The sequence below is a fragment of the Rhinoraja longicauda genome, chromosome 9 (assembly GCF_053455715.1).
Source record: "Rhinoraja longicauda isolate Sanriku21f chromosome 9, sRhiLon1.1, whole genome shotgun sequence".
In the NCBI taxonomy this organism is placed as follows: Eukaryota; Metazoa; Chordata; class Chondrichthyes; order Rajiformes; family Arhynchobatidae; genus Rhinoraja; species Rhinoraja longicauda.
The window spans coordinates 16,018,793-16,038,168 of NC_135961.1; the positions used below are offsets into that span (position 1 = coordinate 16,018,793).

General features: G+C 43.6%; 1 protein-coding gene across 1 annotated transcript in view; it reads right to left on the reverse strand.

The window, feature by feature from the left end:
• The window catches only part of LOC144596498 (clathrin heavy chain linker domain-containing protein 1-like), a 46,232-nt gene that overhangs the window by 25,661 nt on the left and 1,195 nt on the right, over window positions 1–19,376 (reverse strand). Inside the window, exons 3-6 of the mRNA XM_078404845.1 lie at window positions 9,439–9,578; window positions 8,546–8,747; window positions 8,349–8,464; window positions 3,790–3,877 (exon numbers count right to left, since the gene is read on the reverse strand). Coding sequence (XP_078260971.1) covers window positions 3,790–3,877; window positions 8,349–8,464; window positions 8,546–8,747; window positions 9,439–9,578 — 546 coding nt within the window. The remainder of the gene's footprint in view (window positions 1–3,789; window positions 3,878–8,348; window positions 8,465–8,545; window positions 8,748–9,438; window positions 9,579–19,376) is intronic.

The window sequence follows — 19,376 nt, forward strand, 5'->3', positions numbered from 1 at the left end:
CCAGTAGCATTCCCGTGAATCGTTTCTGAACCTTACCAAGCTTAATGACTTCTTTCCTCTAACTAAGTGATGAGAATTGCACAAAGTTCTCCATGTGCAGTATCAATAATATCTTACACAGTTGTGACATGCCATCGCAACCCTTATACTTGATGCTCTAACTGATGAAGGTATGCATGCCAAATGCCTTCTTCGCCACCTTGTCCATCTATGATACCACTTTCAAGGAACTATGTACTTGTACCCCTTGGTTTATCTGCACTAAAGCGCTCTCCAGGCCCCTGCCATTTACTGTGCAAGTCCTGCCCTGGTTTAACATCAAAATAAAATACACACTCGTCCAAAGTATAACGCTCGTCCAAGTTAAGTTCCATCTGTCATTCCTTTCCCCACTTTCCCAATTGATCTAGATTTTGTTGTAATGTTACATATAGATTTGATTGAGAATGATCAGCCATGATCACATTGAATGGTGGTGCTGGCTCGAAGGGCCGAATGGCCTACTCCTGCACCTATTGTCTATTGTCTATTGTCTAACCATCTTCAATGCCCACTATATCCCTAATTATGGTGTCATCCACAAAATGTAGCAACCATGCCAACTAAATTCTCATTTAAATTATTAGCAAAGACGAGAAACACCAGTGGACTCAGTACGAATCCGAGCGGCATATCACTGGTTACAGGCCTTCAATCTAAAAACAACTCTCAGCTACTACCATCAGACTCCTTCAACCAACCAAATTCTGAATCCAAATGGCTAGATCACGCTGGATCCCATGTAATCTAATCTTACTTCCTACCATGCGTGACCTTGTCAAATTTCACTAGACAAAACTGCTGCCATTCTCTTGTCAATACTCTCGGTCATTTCTTAAAAAAAGACATATGTGCCTGCTCTTGCAGGACAAAGAGCATGAAGGAACAGAAGGCTTCCAGACTCATGGTGATTTATGTATGCTTCCTGAATCTGGAGATCATGAAAGGTTAAATATTACCAGCAGCAACTAGGTATCGAGGTCAGGAAACACACAAAGCTAAACCAAACCACACTCAACAAAAGAAGAGGGCCTTCAGGAAGGGTGACAGGGAGGCGGTGAAACGGGTGCAGAAAGACCTGAAGGCGAGACTGAGTCAGGGTAAGGATGACTACAGGAGGAAGCTGGAGCTGAAATTTCAGCAGAACAATATGAGGAATGTGTGGCGCAGTATGAAGAGCATTACAGGCTCCAAGACCAGTGGCCTGGGGAGGGAAAGCAATCAGGACTGGGCGAAGGAGCTAAACCTGTTTTGTTTATAGATTTGATGGTGGGGCCTTTGCCCACCCTCCCCCATGCTCTCCGACAGACTATCCCTCTCAATCCACCTGGTCCACTTCCTTTGCCCTTTCTTTGTCAGCCCTAGGATGCTCAAGGTGTGTGCTAATCAGTTCTGCGGAGTACTCCAGCATATCTTCAACCTTAGCCTGGAGAGAGTTCCTGTAATGTGGAAGACATCCTGCCTGGTTCCTGTACCAAAGAAGACGCGTCCCAGCTCCTCCAATGACTACAGACCGTTGGTGCTGACTTCACACATCATGAAGTCCCTGGGGAGGTTGGTGCTCACTCACCTGCAATCCCTGGTTAAACCCTACCTGGACACCCTGCAGTTCGCTTACCAAACAAAGTTGGGGGATGAGGCCACCATCATCCACCTGCTCCATCAATCCTATGCTCACCTGGATAAGCCGGGAAGCATTGTGAGAGTCATGTTTTTTTACTTCTCCAGTGCTTTTAACACCTAGGGAGCAAACTGACGAAGATGCGGGTGGATGCTCCATTTGTGTCCTAGATCACCAACTAACTGACTGGACGACTACAATATGTCAGGCTACAGAACTGTATCTTGGACTTGGTAGTGAGCAACACAGGGGCCCCACAGGGGATGATCCTCTCCCTTCCTGTTCACCATCTACACCTCGGACTTCAGATATAACGTGGTCTCCTGCCACCTGCAGAAGTTTTCTGATGATTCTGCAATTGTGGGCTGCATCAGTGAGGGGTGGGAAGCTTATTATTGAGGTGTACTCAACGACATTGTTGAGTGGTGTGGGCTGAATCACCTGCAGCTCAACACCGACAAGACTAAGGAGTTAGTGGTGTTTAGGAGGAAAGGAATACCCCTGTCTCCATCAATTGTGTGGATGTGCAGTTTATCAGGAAGTACAAATACCTTGGAGTGTACTTAGACAGTAAACTGGACTGGTCAAGGAACGCTGAGGCCATGTACATGAAGGGGCAGAGCTGACTGTGCTTTTTGAGAAGGCTCCGCTCCTTCAACGTCTACAGTAAGATACTACAGATTTTCTACCAATCGGTGGTAGCCAGTGCCATCTTCTTCGCTGCCGTGTGCTGGGGCAGCAGGGCACCCAGGATCAACAAACTCATCAGGAAGGCTGGCTCCGACCTGGGGACGAAATTTAATTTATGGGAGATGGACGTGTAGGGGTGGATGCTCCTCAAACTGTGGGGTATCCTGGACAATACAGCTCACCCCCTCCATGACACACTGGTCAACCTGAGGAGTACCTTCAGCAACAGACTGGTTCCACCAAGATGCAGGACAGAACGCCGCAGGAGATCCTTCTTCCCTGTGACTATCAAACTATTCAACTCCTTCCCCTTCTGTCGTGGGGTAGACTGAGACTGACTCCCCTCCCCCCCCCTCCTCAATCTTTGCACAACCCCAATCCTTTCCACTCGTCACATTAATTTCATGTTTCATGTATTTTGCGTTTTTATGACTGTTGGCAAATCAATTTCCCTCCTGGGATAAATAAAGTTCGACCATATCGTATCGTATCGAGAAGGAATAGAAAAAGGAGAAGGATAAAGGAAACTTGGGGCTACAAAATATTCCAAATAAATGGCTGGAAAATGCAAAGGACGCACATTTGCCCAGACCTTCATGCAAACCAGCCTCCCTTCCATTGAAGTCTATCTACACTTCACGCTGCCACGGCAAGGCCATTAGCATTATCAAGGCGCAGTCTCACCCCGGTCACTCCCTCCTCCCCCTCCCATCAGGCAAGTGATACAGAAGTCTGAAAATGCATACCTCCAGATATTCCCAGCTGTTATCAGGAAACAGCTCTCGTCGGTAGACTGTGGTCCTGACCTCCCATCTACCTCATTAGAGACCTTTGAAGTATCCTCAAATTTGATTTTATCTTGCACTAAATGTTCCTGGACCAGTCCAGTTTACACTTTATCTGTTCACCATAGAAGGCTTGATTGTAATCATAGTCTATTCTTTGACTGGATAGCATGCAAATAAAAGCTTTTCACTGTCCCTCGATACACGTAACAATGATAAACAAAACTATCCCTTTAACTACAGACTAATGTTGTATAATCAGAGCACTGCAGCTATGTCTTAGCTTACATGAATCCTTTCACATCTTTACCATGTGAAAAACACAAAATTTACATTATCCATGTGCCATATCGTTCTTTAATGAATGAAAATGTAAAAAATGAAAACAATGAAAAGTCAACGGCAGCTACAAATATGAAACTATTCCACTTGATGGTTACCCTCATTGGCTACCATTTAAATGTTCTTACCTACTTTGGTTCCATTTTTGAGACAGCAGCACACAAAGAGAATGACTACACAGAATCTCAATATATATTTCCTTTCCCTGTTTCTAATCACTTCAAAGTTATCCGAATAAACAACCTGGTGATTGATTAAAACTCATAGGTAAATTTCTGATTTCTGAGACCACTCAGATTTTTTTTAGCTTACCTCTCAACATACTCCAACAGGTACGTAGATTCATTAATATTGCTAGGATTATCATCATCGAATATCCCAGGCCAAGGTTGATCAACCTCTGCATCAGAGCAAAATGCATTGATTTACTATGGAATACTGTGACATAAGAAATATAATTTTATGTTATTTACCCAGTTAAACTTCAGATGAAGAGATGATGAGTCTGTAATGTTCCAAGCTATTTCATATTTTATCAATTAAACCATAAAATGTTCCACTCATCGGATGAAGGGTTTTAGATCCTTCTGACAAATGAATTAAATAAGTTGCTAAACTTTACTATGAAAATCATAGTTATCCACTCATATACCTCATAATTCTGTCAATCAAATTTATCTGGGTAACTGTTTCAATTGTTCTGATTTATTTGCAAAGTGCATGTCATGTATTCAAATGGTGGAATTTCTGTATTCTGAATGATTGATGACGTGCAAATCCATTCTACTCCATTACAAATGGGAGTTTAAACCGTCCAGGAAGTGGCCCCGGGTATTGGCTATCCCGCTTTAGCGGCAGCCCAGATGGAGGACAGCGAGATGGCTCGCCTATCACACTGCGATTTCTGGTCTGGTGCTGGAGGACGTGCCGTTTGGTCCTGCGGGTGCCACGATCCTGTGCGACGTGTCCACTGGTCAGCCACAACCCATCGTCCCCGCCGCCTGGTGCCGCCGGGTGTTCGACATCATCCACGGGTTGGCTCATCCTTCCATCCGGGCGACGACTAACTTGGTAGCTGCCCGGTTCATGTGGCACGGCTTGCGCAACCAGGTCGGTAACAGGGCGTGCATTCTTGCCAGACGTCAAAGATTCAGCGTCCAGGCGCCCATACAGGATTTCGCTGTGCCTCGCCATCGCTTCGACCACATCCATGTGGATATCGTGGGCCCGCTTTCCCCATTCCGGGGCGTCACGGGTTGGCTCACCTCCTCACTGTGGTGGATTGATTCACACGGTGGCCAGAGGCCGTTCCGCTGGCTGACACCTCTGCTGCGACGTGTGCCCGAGCCCTGGCTGCACACTGGATCGCCCGCTTTGGTGTGCCGGTGGACATCTCGTCTGACCGGGGGGCTCAGTTCACCTCAGAACTGTGGACTGCGATGGCCCACCTGTTGGGGGTCTAGCTCCATTACACCGCAAGCTAACGGCCTGGTGGAGCGGTTCCACCGCCATCTCAAGGCTGCACTGAAGTGGATGGACGCATTGCCGTGGGTTTTGTTACGGACTCGTACGGCCCCGAAGGAGGACTTGGCTTCTTCCTCTGCGGAACTGGTGTATGGTTCTCCGCTCAGTTCTGGAGGATTTCATTCCGTCGGCGCACGGACAACAGGAGCCGCCCTCGTCCACGCTGCAGCACCTGCGTGAGAAGGTGGGCACGCTCTCTCCTGTCCCGACGTCTCGCCATGGGGTGATTCGTCCCCACGTCCCGTCTGCTCTCCAGGACTGTCCGTACATGTTTCTGCAACGTGATGCTCATCGGACGTCGCTGCAGTGGCCGTATGAGGGCCCTTTCCGGGTCCTCCAGATTAGGCCTACCACGTTCGTGTTGGACATAGGGGGCCAGCGCGAGACTGTGTCGGTGGCTAGACTTAAGCCGGGCCATTTGGACATCAGTCAACCCATACAGGTGGCCCAGCCTCGTCGTCGGGGGCATCCTCAATCCCAGCCGCTCCCACCTGTGCTTATGCTGGCCCCTGAGAGAGTGGATGTGCGTACGAGGTCCAGCCGCCTTGTTCGTCCATCGGTTCGTTTCAACCCCCCGGTTCTGGGGGGGGGTTCCTGTGGTGACTCCTGAGAGTTCGGCCATTCTTTGGCCGAACCCTCAGCACTGAGATTGAAAGGGTCTGGGACTGCCAGTCCACGGGGTTTCCCAACAGGGGTTGTGGAGAGAGAGAGGAGAGTGAACATGTGCACTGGCAGCTTGTAGTGTTAATAAAGCATCCCGACTGGACTAACCTGGCGTCTAGCTAGGCTGGAAATTGAGGAATTTGCAAAAGGATATTCGATGTGCTGAGTGAATGGCCAGGATGACTAAATAATAGACAAGTGGTGCCATCTGCTGTAAAAAAAATGTCCAGACACTGCAAAATGAACAGCCATGTTGTGAAAATTCAGTTCTTTTGAATCACACACAGTGAAAATATAACAATTCATTTTAAAAAAATCACTTTATATACAGCATAGGAGAAGCCTTTACATTGATTTATAACAGTTTTTCCAACGTATCTGGGTGAAATTAGTTATATAAACTGCCACATGGAGAAAATTTTAAACTCCAATTACATTGGGTAAAATGTGAATCTCCCTGATTTTTAATTATTTTGTCCTAGAATTATTTTGAAATAAAGTGGCTGAAAATTTTTGTTCATTTATTAATTGGAAAAGGTTCTTCACGTTGAGCTTTTCTATGTTGAATACACGGGTTATAGTAATGTTTCAGGAATTTACATATTATGACATAATTTTACTTAACAATTAGGAAATGAACCAGAATAGTTTAAATGTAATTTTCAATTTTGTAATGTAGATAATTTCAAGAATCAAAAATCATATTAAAAGTACTTATTTTTTCCTGAGCACATTTTCATTTGTAGAAATAAATTTTAATATGACAATAATTTGTTTAAACTTATTTTTATTATGCTGACCAAAGTTTGTTCTTGGAAGATAGTAAATATATGATAACATGAATTAATTTAAAAATAAACTTAAACTAACTTAAACCAGCTGGGACAGAGGATCTAGTGGGATAGAGGAACTGAAATAAATTTGCATAAGGCGAGAAATAGTATTGGGTAGACTGATGGGACTGAAGGTTGATATAATCCCCAGGGCCTGATGGTCTGCATTCCAGGGTACTCAGGGAGTTGGCTCTAGAAATAGTGGTGATCATTTTCCAATGTTCAATAAATTCAGGATCAGTTCCTGTGGATTGGAAGATAGCTAATGTTATCCCACTTTTCAAGAATGGAGCGAGAGAGAGAGAGAGAGAGAGAGAGAGAGAGAGAGAGAGAGAATGGGGAATTACAGACCAGTTAGCCTGACATTGGTGGTGGGGAAGATGCTGGAGTCAATCATTAAAGAGGTAATAATGGTGCATTTGGATAGCAGTAAAAGGATAAGTCCAAGTCAGCATGGATTTATGAAAGGGAAATCATGCATGACTAATCTTCTAGAATTTTTTGAGGATGTGACAAGTAAAATGGATGAAGGGGAGCCAGTGGATGTAGTGTATCTAGACTTTCAGAAAGCCTTTGATAAGGTCTCACCAGGGAGATTGGTGAGCAAAATTAGAGCACATCGTTTTGGGGGTAGGTTATTGACATTGATAGAGAATTGATTGGCAGACAGGAAGCAAAGAGTAGGAGTAAACGGGTCCTTTTCAGAATGGCAGGCAGTGGTGAGTGGAGTGCCGCAAGGCTCGGTGTTGGGGCCGCAACGGTTTACCATATATATTAATGATTTGGACGAAGGAATTAGAAGTAACACTAGCAAGTTTGCAGATGACACAAAGCTGGGTGGCAATGTGAACTGCGAAGAGGATGTTAGGAGGTTGTGGGGTACCTGGACAGGTTGAGTGAGTGGACAGATGCGTGGAAGATGCAGTATAATATAGATAAATATGAGGTTATCCACTTTGGTGGCAAAAACAAGGAGGCAGATTATTATCTCAGTGGTGTCAGATTTGGTAAGGGGGAAGGAAGCGCAGCGAGACCTGGGTGGCCTTGTACACCAGTTACTGAAACTTGGCATGCAGGTACAGCAGGCAGTGAAGAAATCTAATGGCATATTGGCCTTCATAACGAGCGGATTTCAGTATAGGAGTAGAGAGGTTCTTCTGCAGTTCTTCTGGAGTATTGTGTACAGTTTGGTCTCCTAGTTTGAGGAAGGACATCCTTGTAATTGAGGCAGTGCAGCGTAAGTTCACGAGATTGATCCCTGGGATAGCGGGACTGTCATATGAGGAAAGATTGAAAAGACTGGGCTTGTATTCACTGGATTTTAGAAGGATGAGAGGGGATCTTACAGAGACATATAAAATTGTAAATGGACTGGACAAGCTACATGCAGGAAAAATGTTCCCAATGTTGGGGGAGTCCAGAACCAGGGGCCACAGTCTTAGAGTAAAGGGGTGGCCATTTAAAACTGAGGTGAGAAGGAACCTTTTCACCCAGAGAGTTGTGAATTGGCGGAATTCTCTGCCACAGAGGGCAGTGGAGGCCAAATCGCTGGATGAATCTAAGAGAGAGTTAGATAGAACTCTGGGGGTTAGTGGAATCAAGGGATATGGGGAGAAGATGGGCACAGGTGGATGATCAGCCATGATCACAATGAATGGTGGTGCTGGCTTGAAGGGCCGAATGGCCTCCTCCTGCACCTATTTTCTATGTTTCTATGTTTCTATCCAAATTAGCAACATTTTGAATGCAATTTGCACCCAATTTCCTAAAATATTTTCCATTTATGATACCTATGTAAAAAAAATCCTACATTAGATTGAAATAGAACTATAATTTTTTTTTAAACTGTACCTTTCAAAGCTCTTGCTTTTGTCAGACTTGGCAAAGTGAATTCAGTGAGAGAAACACTTTTATCTGAATACCCCCAAGTAGCAACCGCATCTGCTATTATCTTCAGTTTCGTGTACCTATAAATATTATGTAAAGCATCAGCAATATACCTGATCTTATAGCAATTATATGAAAACAATTCAAATCTTGTTGTATACCTGAGTTTTAATTGCTCATTTGTCGTGACTAATTCTTCCCATTGTTGCATTTTTTGACTGATTTCTTGGGTTATGTTTGTTTTGATCTGGACTGGCACATATTTTGTTTCTTTGTTCACTTTTGCATCCTTGAGCCTACTTTCCAGTTTCCTCAGATGTTTACATAGATCCGCCACATTTACTGATTCCTCCATTGTCAGGCCTATGTACAAATATATGTTTTAAATCAGTTCTAAATACCATATTCATGTTACCAACACTCCTACTGCTTCTTGTTCATGGGACATGTCCTGTTTAGAGGATGCAGGGGTATTTTTCTATTATTGGTAGGAGTGGGTCTGTGCTGATACTGTTCATTAAATGCTGGCAGGAACCAAAACTCTATGATTTTTTTTAAATTAACAGTCACTGACATTTGGCACGAGGATTTCTAAATAAAATATGTGCTTTAGAAAGGAGAAAACAGCAGTACTTCCCCAATTCCATTTTCGCAGGAATTGCACACTATAACTGGTGCTATGCAATCCTCCAAATTTTGACTTTCTCCTGCTGGATACAACAGGAGTATGGTAGCACTGGAAAACTTTAGGAAAACGTTCCTCATGGGGAACAGTGAACTGGAGGTCGAATTACTTTTGCATATCCCCTAGTAGTCATCTTCAGTCATTTACAAGAATTTGCCAGCATGATGCATCTGCAGCAAGGATTTTTCCAAACCAGGTTATTCAAACAAGGCTAGACGATTAATATACCTTAAAAAGTTTCAAAAGTCAATGAAAATCAACAACTTAAAAATTCAATGTTACGCTTGTCTGATGGAAAGCAATTGATTAAAACACAAAGTAAGGGGACAAAGTGGAGAGGGGACAAATTTATTTCGACAAGTTTCAGACCTGGAATGAGTTTAAAATGGGGGGTTTCTTCATGTGGCAGCAGGATCTCTTCTGTTAACTCATCTTTAAGATTACTTGAATCTTTTGCAATTTGCAGACGTGCTTCTAATCCAGTTGTATTTTCATTAATGATTTCAATTCTGTTGAAAGAAGTGTAATTATCATGTTTGTTTTTTTTTGGTGTGCAAATTAAAACTATAAAAACATTTATATATGTGCCTATTAAATCACCAAACCAACCAAAAATGCTTTGAAAAATAACAAAATGTGTTTTGTGTGAGGACTAATCTTTTAGAGTGTAGCCAACAGTGAGAGGCAAAGTTAACCTAATTATTATTTTATGATCTGAAAGTTTGTTGATAAGTAAACCACAGAGAAAGGTTAAGGGTATATTTCAAAACTATTTTTCCTAAATTTATCCTAAAGATCTGTCAAGTTTTGTGTGGCCTTTTCACCGATTCATCTTTGATCATGTTCATCTGATTGGAAAACTGCATATTTATCAACATTTAACAGATATCCTTGCAGCAAATAATAGAATTCTCATTAACCTCTGTCCCCATCCCATCCCTCTCCCTAGCTTCTCTGTATGTACAATCCTATGAAAAAGAAATTAATCTATATTATTCTATTGAGGGAAAAAACCTGTGACAGATGGCAAGTCATTTACAAACTATCTAAGGACTAACTTTTAGTGATTCAATGAAAAGGGAAAAACAAAAAGTGGTCCAGCAACAGCTATCAAGAGAAAGTAGATAGTTATAGTAATCAAAGAAAAAAGGATTACAGAATCACCAAAAAATAGCAGTAAACTTAAGAAATGGTAACATTTCACAATTTGGTAAAGGAAGACAAAAGCATTACTAAGGAGAGAGAAAAATGAATAAGATTGAGCATTGAATATAAGAGTCCCAAAGTCATGATGCATGACTCTTGGTCTTTGGTAAAGCTACATTTGGAGGATTATGTGCAGTTCTAGTCACCCCATTTCGGGAGGGATGTGGAAACTTCTGAGAGGGTGCAGATGAAGTTTACTAGAATGATACATGGATTAGGGAGCATTAGCTACAAGGAGAAATTGGACTGACTTGGATTGTTTTCTGTTTTCCCTGGGGAATGCAGGAAGTTGAGGGGAGCACTGATAAGTATATAAAATTATGAGAGGCATTGACGGGGAGACAATCAGAACTTATTTTCCAGGATGCAAATCTCAAATACTAGAGGACATAGTTTTAATGTAAACGGGGCAAAGTTTAAAGGAGATGTGCAGGGCAAGTATTTTGTTTTAAAACAGAGGGTGGCGAGAATCTGGAACATTCTGCCAAGGGTGGTGGTGACGGCACATGTGTGGCATTCAAGAGACTTAGATAGACACATGTACATGCAAAGAATGGAGGGAAAAGGATTATGTGCAGGCAGATAAGAGTTGGTCTTGGTACCATGATCAGCACAGATATTATGGGTCAAAGTTCCTTTCTCTATGCTGTATTTATTCTCTTTCTCATTCTTATTCTCATTCTATATTCTCATACATCCAAGACTCAAAGGACATTAGTCAAGAACAGCTCAACAGGACCATCACAGATCAGAATTCTCAAATCATCTGGGTCATACTATGGAAAAAGAGTGCTATTAAAAATTTGTTATATTGCACATTCTTGAGAGATGGCAGGCATCTGTTCTCTTCTGTTGTTTGGTTACAAATGAAAATATATTATCTGATGGCAATTAAAATGTGAATTGGAAAAAAGAAGCCTGATTCTTTGCAGTATTGCTTTGCATTGTGGTTCATGGCTAGCGATTGCATGTGTTTAATGTGGAATCTATTTGAATGTCACAGTCAGCGGCATGTCTAGGGTATGGCAGGTATGGCACGTCTCCTGGGTGTGGATCAATTATATTAACTGACTTGATCGTGTCTGTGTTCTATGATGTATATCCGGTTCCTGATCCAGTCCGGGTTTTTCTATATGCTGTTAGTAGGGTGGGATTCAGCCAGTTGGAGGGAACTAGGGTCGGAGATGACAGCACTATGTATTGTATCCTCTGAGCATTCACGCAATAAAGAATTTATGCTTCAGCATGACTCATGGTGGTTGAATGGGACAAGAACATGGTGTCAGAAATGTAGAATCACTCCTTCATCGAGTTTCAGTTTAGAGTTTTTACACTTTAATCTGTTCTACCATGGCTGACTCCTTTCGCAAGCCCGAGCCGCTAGTGTTTAATGCGGACATCGGAGAACCTTGGCGTAACTTCAAGGAAGAATACGATGTGTGCAAGGATGCAGTGCATCATGATAAAGCCCCACGGATCCAGGCATCTATTTTCCTTAACTTGGCTGGCTTGGAGACCATTTGACGTGCAAAGCTATTCGTTTATGCAGCAGCTGTACATGATGTCACGGGTGTTGTGGTCACCCCAGCGGAGTCTATCCATGATCCGGTATGTTTAAAAAACAAGTTCAGACAACTTTGTAACCCACAAACCAATCTCATTACGGAGCGCCACAAGTTTTTTGTGCGCAGCCAAAACCAAGGAGAGCCTGTTGAGGTTTATATAAACTCGCTGAAACACATTGCCAGCAAGTGCAGGTTTGGTGATCTTTGTGATGAGCTCATAAGACAAGCTCGTATATGGCATTCTCAATGACAAGGTGAGAATGGAACTTCTGCGTGATTTGGAGCTCACTCTGCACAGGGCTGAGCAGCATTGTATCCATGAGGCAACGGATACCCACTTTAAGGCTTTGAGCTCGGGACCGCATACCACTTATGATGTGGATGCTGCGGGCACGTATTTCAGGATGCAACGCCAGCCAACGAATGTGCCTGATAGGTTTGGTGTTCCATTTATTAACAGATGTGCTAACTGTGGAGGCTCGCACATGGCCATCCGTGAACAGTGGCCGGCTTTTGAGAAAATTTGCCATGGTTGTAAGCGTAAAAATCATTTCTTCAGATGCTGCCGTTCCCGTGTGAGCAGGTCTAAGACCAACCAAGGTGTGCACCTGCTTCAATCCAAGTCTTTCCACGAAGCCTCTGATAACTCCCCTGTAAACACCGAGGAATATCTGCCTGTGGTAGATGGAATTAGTCTAAACATACATTTCTTACTGGAGCTATCGAATAAACACCACGATCCCATGGTCACGCTTCACGTCAACAATTGAGCTGTTGTTGCTAAAATCGATACTGGTGCTCGCTGCAATGTTTTATCATTGGCTGATTTTGAGGGGCTTCGGAATGCAGAGACTATCAAAACAACCTCTGCCACGCTGCTTCCCTATGGGGGTGGCGAGGTGCGCTGCATCGGAAGAGTGGAGTTACAGTGCCGCCTAGCTGCACGTTCCTACAAATTGAATTTCTTTATCATCGGGCGAAGGTTGTCCCTCTGCTTGGCATCGATAACTGTATCGACCTAGGTTTGGTCTCCTTCGATAAAGCTGTACACCAGCTTACCCCTATCCAAGACTCCACTCGGCAGATTCTCACACGCTACGATGATCTTTTCAACAACGAGCTTAGTAAGCTCCCTCTCCGGATACACTATTGTTACCGACCCAAAGGCCCTGCCTGTTGTGTGCCCTGCACAACGTATCCCGGTCGCCATGCGAGACCGTGTACAGAAATAACTCGATAGAATGGAAGCTTTAGGGGTCATCTCCCCTGTTACAGACCCATCAGACTGGGTATCTACCATGGTGGTGGCCACCAAGAAAAACAAGGGAAAAATACGGATTATGTATCAACCCAAGGAATCTGAACACCGCTATTAAGCAACCTCATGACCCTATGCGCACGGTAGAAGTAGTGGCTGCGCACCTGGGTAAGGCAACGGTGTTCTCAGTTCTGGATGCTAAGAGTTCATTTTGGCAGATACCACTGGACTATAACTTGTCTATTCGGGTGCTATAGATTTCTGCGCATGCCGTTCGGTATTAGCTCTGCCAGTGAGGTGTTCCAGCGCACCATGGAGCAGTTTTTTGCCGGTTACCCTTGCGCTATCATAGTCGATGACATCCTTAATGCTGGGCAAGACATGCAGGAGCATGATGCTAATTTGTAAGTGGTGCTGGACCGCGCCAGAGATTAATTTCAAGCTAAACCCCCTCAAGTGCAAATTCCGGGTTAGCGAAGTGAAATATGTGGGCCATGTGTTTACCAGTGACGTTCTCAAGCAGACCCCTCGTAAACTACTGCGATCAATGAAATGACTGCGCCCACTGATGTTCCAGCCTACAGAGATTCTCAGGTATTGTGAATTATCTCGGGAAGTTCATTCAAGCTAACTTCAGCGAACTCTCAGCCCTGTTGCGGCAGCTGACTCACAAAGACGCTATTTGGTCATCGCACGAGCAGCATCAAAGGGCTTTCGATGCCCTCAAACAACAAATGTCGTGTGCTCCGACTCTCGATTACTTCAATGTCGACTTACATGCCACCCTGACCTGCAACGCTTCCCAGTATGGTTTAGGTGTGGCGTGCCTCCAAGACGGCCGGCCTGTCGCGTATGCATCGCGAACCTTGACAGACATGGAGCAATGCTATGCACAGATTGGGAAAGAGCTGCTAGCAGTTGTTTTCGCCTGCAGCAAATTCAACGATTATGTCTTCGGTAAGACTGTCATAGTTGAGACTGATCACCATCTGTTGGTCACTATTCTGCATAAACCGATACATGCCACCCCAGCGCGTTTGCAACGGATGTTGTTGCAGCTACAGAGGTATGATATTACTTTGGTCTACAAACGTGGCAAGGATATGCATCTGGCCGATACATTGTCCCGGGCTGCTCAGAAGACTTGTGAGAAACGCCTGTTGGAAGAAGAGGCGTTCTAATGGACTGGCAGAGCGTGCCATGCGGTGCCAAACAGGTCAGGGAGCGGTCTCGTCGGACCGGTTCCAATGTGTTTCTGGACTTACTCCATCTCCGCGAAGTTTCCCGGGACCCCGTGTTGGGGACGCCTGCACAACGCCTTATGTCTAGGCAGACACGCACGACCCTTCCCATTGCCAAACAACTATTAGAACCACAGGTCCGTGAGCCGTTGGCAGTGCAGGTCAGGTTACAGCAGAAACGCGACATTCAAAAGTGGTACTATGACAAGACCAGCAAACTCCTCCACCCATTGTCCGAGGGTCAGGTGGTTCATCTGCAAACGGTGAAGGGCTACGACCGCCTGGGTGTGGTGGGTGAGACCTGTCCAGGGGTCGGAGGGAACTAGGCGCGGAGACAACAGCACGGTGTATTATATCCTCTAAGCATTCACGCAATAAAGAATTTATGCTTCAGCATGACTCATGGTGATTGAATCGGACATTTGAGCAGGTTGGCGGTCACCCTCGCCAGTTATTACATGCAAAATGTATTTAGTTTATGGAGGCTGACGTGAGTAAATGTAGCAGGCCTCCAGGTTGAAGGCGTGTGCAATTGAGACATAAACACAGATTGGAGCGGAAGGTGGAAACCATCTCCATGCAGGTGTTGCCTCGCCGCGTCCACCCGCTGATGGCCAGCACTGGGAAACGCATGCCCAGAAAATGTCTCTTGGGAGATTGAAGGTCCGGCGCTCACGGCTTCACGCACTGACCTGGCCGACGGCAGACGTCCGCTCTTGTTTCAGACCTGCCGCTTTGGTGTTTCCCTCCGCCCGCCTTTGTTGTGGCTAAGGTCCCTGCTTCACAAACTCATCATCAAAACCCTCTGCTGACGCAGCCCCGGTCTCTCCGAACAGCAGGCCAACTCTCCTGGGAACCCTTCCTCCGCACAGGCTAAGGCAGTTAGCCGGGTGTCAGATGTTTGGACAGGGGCGCAATTTCAGTGCTTGCCATAGGCGCTATTTTCCATAGATACGCCACTGGTCACAGTCATTAGGTGTTTAGCAACCAGGAGATTAGGTAACTTTTGGCGAACTAAACTTTAACTCCCCTTCCCATTCCCATACTGACCGTTCTATCCTGGGCCTCCTCCACTGTCAGAGTAAGGCCCAGTGCAAATTGGAGGAACAGCACCTCATATTTCGCTTGGGCAGCTTACACCCCAGCGGTATGAATATTGACTTCTCTAACCTCAAGTAACCCTTGCTTTCCCTCTCTCTCCATCCCTCCCCCTTTCTAGTTCTCCAACCAGTCTGACTGTCCCCGATTTAATTTTATCTCTGTACACTTCGTTGTCACCTTCTCCTAGTTAACAATGATCTATTCAATAGTTTCCTTGATCGACATCCCCTTTGATGTCTCGTTTTCACACCTTATACTTCCTTATCTCTGTGCCACGAAACATCATCCATTCATTCTATCCAGAGATGCTGCTTGTCCTGCTGAGTTACTCCAGCATTTTGTGTCTATCGTCAGTGTAAACCAGCATCAGCAGTTCCTTCCTACACATTTAATTAGGTAACACTGATCGCCCTAAGCTTCCATGTGCAAGTCTTCAGCGACTTTGATGAGAACAGGAGGAATGAGTTGTGGTCATTCATCAAAAATCACATACATCTCTGCAAACCTCTTTCAGCAATGCTATGGTTCTATGGTTCAAATATGCGCAGCATATGGGCTGATGAGTAGCAAGCTTTTATATTTGAGATACGTTCCCAAGATATGATGGTGTCATAATCACAGTGTGTGCAATTGACAAAGTTCTTAATCGCACACTTGACAAGTACTAATGAGCATGTCTCGCAAATGTCTCAAGAAGATATGTTGCATATGTAAAATATTTCAACCCAATACTGACTTTGTCTGTGACTACATGTTCTGCAGTGTCTATGACTAGCACTTTGATTCTTGCTACTCCATATATCTTACTTTTGGTCTATTCTTATTACTTTTTATATCTTATTACTTTTTATCTAATTTTATTACTCTATCGTTTGCTCATGTATCAGACGACGTTAGCTCGCTGTTGGCTTCTGTCATCGTCCAACATGTTGACAGAATTGGTCGCCCGACGCGTCACAGAGTGCATCGTGTCGCCTTTTCCGGGGGATTGCCACGAGGAGACTTCTGTCATGATCCCGCTTTACTCTATTAATCTTAGTTACAACTATTATTTATTTATCTTATTACTCTTATTATTTGTATTTTCCTACCTTTTCTTGTTCTGTATTTTTATGCTCTGTGTAAAACACTTTGAATTGCCATTGCTGTATGAAATGTGCTATATAAATAAACTTGCCTTGCCTTGCCAACGATGACTAATTGTGAGCAACCTGCAAAAATATCTCTCATGACTTCAAACACACTCAAATTTCAAACATAGTTCCATTCAGACTAACCTAAGAAATATTCTCTGCCTCCAAGTCCAACCTTCTATCCAGTGAAATGATTAGTCTGTGAACAGCTGGCTGTGGTTGCACATAGCAAATTCTGTAGCTGGTCACCTTGGTCCTCATAGGGGGTCTGAACTAATGCAAAACCCTCACCCTGATGATATATCTGGTTTCCATAGTTCAGATGAAAGCAAAATATTAATCAGATCTTCAAAGTCTAAAAGTGATCTCCCAACAAAATTATGCAGACTAAACCTTTTGCACCAGCAGGTAAGAAAGCCTCCCTGGCTGCAATATTTAAGCTTATATTCATAGATATTGATTCAATGCTCTTAATCGTGACTGCTTTCACTAGCTAATTCCACAAACACATATATGGGACATTAAATAAGCAATATACACGACATTAATTCCATTGTAGTACAGTAATGTTGCCTGCAGTTCCAGGACTGATAATGCTAAAGCAGCCAAAAGCACCCTGGTCTAAATGTGGAAGCCGACAGTTTTACTTCATAGTGACAACTCTTTAGTTTAGTTAAGTTAATTGTCACGTGTACTGAGGTACAGTGAAAATCTTTTGCGTGCTAACCAGTCAGCAGAAAGGCAATACATGATAAAAAAGACAATACATGATTATGGTTTAAATCTCTAGCCTTATCAAATCGCACAAAGATGGGGTCACAGTTGATTGGATACTTCCAACCCACAATTAATCCCTTTCTCTGATGGTGAGATTAGTTGAAAGGCATCACATTAGCACAAGGCAGATAGGTAGTTGCAAACACCACTTTGAGTGCATTTTCCACACCACAGCCAAACCTAATTGAAAATTGTTCAACATCATCTGCTGTCCAGCCAGTGCTGGCAGGTTTAGATAGACCACACAAAATGTTTCATTGTTGTTTTCAATTCAAATTTCCTTGGTCTGCATATTATGAACAATGACGTGGAGTTCATTCACTGAGGTCTGCACTCAATCAGTGCTATTACAGTATTTGGATACTGACTGAGATTCACGAGTAATTGAAATTCTGACTCAAAAAGAGTCCTTGTCCCAGACGCCAGGGCTTCCATTCTCTGATTTCATGTAGCAAAGGAATGTGGAGGTCTCACCATTTTCATGGCACATAAAAAACTCCCCAAAATGGCAGAGATTGGACGTCAAGAGTATTCTGCTTCTGCCTTAGGTACAAGCAGACCTCCCAACATTTGATTTTACAAATTCAGAATTTTGATGTCCAAAAATTCAGAATTTTGAAGTGCAAAATTCAGAATTTTACATCAAAATTCATAATATGGCGCGTAATGCAACTTTTCAGCAAAAAAAAGTATGCACGTCAAATGCACGTCAAATGCGCCTATGCGTTGCGCTACATTCATGTGTGTAAAACGACTATTATTTCCAACAGTCTGTAGTTCTTGGACTACATGTACAATGTCAGGCCTATCATGAGTATATTCTACTATTATAGAAAGGTTATCGAACAGAAATACTTTTTACAACAAAGAAAAAATGGTTTTGATTTGTTTTTTCTATTTTGCTTTATCCTTACACATCCCAATTCTCTTGGTATTGAATAAAAGAACAATGGTCATAAAATGTATGACTAAGTTATGAAGAAAGAGTTTCATTTTAAAAACTGCTCATACCTAATTTAATTGAAGACATACTTGCTCCAGTGGTCTTCAACAGCAAATCACAACGGTCCATCTCCCCCCTAACCCTACTCCCCCCCACCCCCCCTCTCCCCAACCCTCCTCTCTCCACCCCCCTCCACCCCACTCCCCTCACCCCCCCCCCCCCCCACTCCCCCCCACCCCCCCCAACCCTACTCCCTCCCACCCCCTAGGGTTTTTTTACCCTTACAATTCCTCAGTTCTATCCATACTGATTCTACATCTCCTGATTCTATGTCGCCCCTTGCAAGGGACTGAATATCAATCCTTACCAACAGAGTGACCCCACCCCCTCTGCCCACCTGTCTGTCTTTTCGATAGGTCGTATGCCCCTGAATATTCAGTTCCCAGCCCTCGTTCTCTTGTAGCCATGTCTTTGTAATTCCCACAACATCATACTTGCCAATGTCTAACTGAGCCTCAAGCTCATCCACTTTATTTTTTATACTTCGCGCATTCAAATACAACACTTTAACTTCTGCACTTTTTAAATCTGCATTTTCTCTACAACTGTAATGCTATTATGCTGTAACATTTTATTTTGCACTCTGGTATTTCTCTCTTTGCCCTGTTGTGGACGACTTGTCGGTATGATTTGACTAGATACCACCCAAAGATTTTTCATTGCATCTCAGTACACGTGTCAATAATAAACAAATAGTAATCTTTATATGAAGTAACCACTAAATAGCAACTCCAATGATAACATTCTATATGACTTTCCACCCAATAAAATATCCCAAAACACCTCACAAAAAGTTTATTCGGAAACTTTGGCACCAAACCAGCCAAGGATTGTCCAGATAGCCCTAATTCAGGTCAAAGAAGGTTTTTAAATGAGGATTATAAAAAGAAGGAAATATAGAGCATCAATGATTAAAGAGATTCAAGCATTTTGAACAGTGACAGTTGAAAGCAAGATGGCCAGTGGGTAAAAAAAACCCTCTTTTTTGGTTATCCTGAATCACAAAAAGTACTTTGAAACATT